The sequence below is a fragment of the Corvus brachyrhynchos genome, unplaced genomic scaffold (assembly GCF_000691975.1).
Source record: "Corvus brachyrhynchos isolate BGI_N302 unplaced genomic scaffold, ASM69197v1 scaffold6, whole genome shotgun sequence".
NCBI lineage: Eukaryota > Metazoa > Chordata > Aves > Passeriformes > Corvidae > Corvus > Corvus brachyrhynchos.
Genome location: NW_008238632.1, coordinates 3859071 through 3861353, shown reverse-complemented (window position 1 = coordinate 3861353; position 2283 = coordinate 3859071). Strand labels below are relative to the sequence as shown.

The 2283-nt window shown below is 35.9% G+C and overlaps 1 protein-coding gene across 2 annotated transcripts in view; it reads right to left on the bottom strand.

Annotated features, from left to right (window-relative positions):
- VTA1 (vesicle trafficking 1) overlaps positions 1 to 1969 on the bottom strand; it is a 25317-nt gene extending 23348 nt beyond the window's left edge. Inside the window, exon 1 of one of the 2 annotated variants that reach the window (XM_008635985.2) lies at positions 1152 to 1969. In XM_008635985.2, the coding sequence (XP_008634207.1) occupies positions 1152 to 1232 (81 nt within the window). In that variant the 5' untranslated portion in view covers positions 1233 to 1969. The remainder of the gene's footprint in view (positions 1 to 1151) is intronic. The other variant, XM_008635986.2, reaches the window with a different exon arrangement.
- Between the last annotated feature and the right edge of the window lie 314 nt (positions 1970 to 2283).

Here is a 2283-nt window from a genome sequence, read left to right as displayed (position 1 = left end):
CACTTCAAAATCCAATGAAATAACACACCAAGAAGTCACTGTACACTGAATTTTCCATTGCAAAAAATAAAAGATAAAAAAAGCAAGAACTAAATGTTACCAAAAAAAAGGACAAATGGTTCATGTTTCATTTTTTCCTGAAGAATCACAGAATGGTTTGGATTGGAAAGGACCTTAAGGGTCATCCAGTTCCAACTCTCCTGCTGTGGGCAGGGATGCCATTCACTAGATGAAGTTGCTCAGGACCTATCCAACCTGGCCTTGAATACTTCTAAGTCATCCATCTTTCAAAACTGAGGGCTGTTGTACTACTTGCACACAAACTCTTCAGGCATTGCTAGATTTTGGATGGAATCACCAATACTGACCAAAAAAAAGAACCGCTGCTTCATTTTTCAACATTACTTTCTGCTTCCAAATGAGCACTTAGAACTTAAAATCAACAAACTTCTTCCCTCGAGAATACTGAAAACTACAGGGTACGAACATAAACAGTTCCTGTAACATAAGCTGACCATCTGTACAACAATCTCACCTTTCTTTGTTTAACTCTTGTTTTATTAAAGGTTTTTAATAGTATCAGGTCCATTCAGAAGAGAATGGCATAGACCCTTACCCACACAGATTAGACTGTGCTTACAAAAATTCATAAAATAAAACCTCCAATCTCCAGTACAGGATACAACCAGAAGTATCTTCGTCTTTTAAAGAATATTTTAAAAAGCTCCCTAGATACAACAGTTTAGGTTAAAGATTTCAAAAGCATCCAAGGACTAGGCTATTAAGCCCTACAGCAGTGAAAGTAACTCTTAAGACTTCAAGGAATCAAAGGCAAATCAATTTAAAAAGTCTTCTAGAACACCTGCATTAACTTCATAATGAATTATGATTTGTCATGAGAATATGTACAAATAAAGCATTGTAATTTGTACTGTCTACACGAAATCTTACGGCAAAATTTCAATTATGTGCATGCACATACAGCTTTATCTCCTTCCAATCCTTCTGCAATTTCTTACATACAACCGAGGTTCATACAGTATGCCTGCATGCAGAATAGCTGCAGAGAAGAGACAGTATTTACAGAAGTTTAAATGAAAATTAAATTAATATCATGATCATTTTTGAGGAAAGCAATAAATTCTACTTACAGCTTCCAACTGATCCATAAGTTTGGATAAAAATTTACGGCATTCTGGGGTTTTACTATCAATCTTCATCCCTGTTTGCATTGCATACAAACGACCTTGAAATGATACAAAACACACAAAAACCACCAAAAGTCATTATCTAAGGCAAAACCCATAAGCAAACAAAGCAATGCCCCCCAACACACCTGAAAGACAAACTAATGATTTAACCATGTACTGACTCCAATACAAGTGAGCAGTGACAGTGAAATGTAAGGTTTGGCCTTGCAGAGATACTAGAATATATTTTTGAGAGGTTTATGCTTTATTTTTCCCCAATGTCTATTCCCACTCATTTCAAACTGATGTTTGTATCACTATTATGCAATATTAAGTGCTTTTATAAATTACCACCACCCTCACTTGCAAATCTCTCAAACAGGAACTTCAAATTGATTTGAGAGAGTGTATGGATATAAATGGAACTTCACGTAGCAGAAGCCAAGTTAGCCTTAAAACACTTGAACAAATGGTATTAAGCATCTCCTATCTCCATGTATGTGCGTACATAGCACCAAAACACTCAAGACACAAACCTGATCTTCAAATCAGACAAAACAGACTTTATCTAACTTTCCCTGCAAGAAGAGTTACGCATTTTTATTAAGATCTTGAAAATGAATTATTAACATCTTCTGATTAAAAGTTATCTTTTTACTATGAAAAATCCGTGAGTTTTAGAGTTGCACATGGCAGAACTTAACAGGCTTCATGAAACTGTGGGCAAACCCAAGTAAGTATTATTTACTAGGATTAACACACACTAAGAAGGGAAAATGGCCAGAAACATTCAGTAATCAAATGCAGATTTCCCACATTTCCCACAAGAAACCCATTCCTCTAACTTTCCCTTCTGACTTTCAAGGGAGTCCTACAAAACACCTTCAAATGCAAAGTTTAAGAGTCAAAAGCCATAACTCCACCAAATATTATCATGAAGTAGTTATTATGGAATACCCCATGTCCTTCTTCTTGCAGGACACAGAGTTCTGCAAGTAATCCTTACTTGCTTCACAGCTTTAGTATCTCATTCCTCCCAAGCATCTCTTCATACACTAGAGAGAACCTCTTCCCTTTGAATTACCTCAGTAAA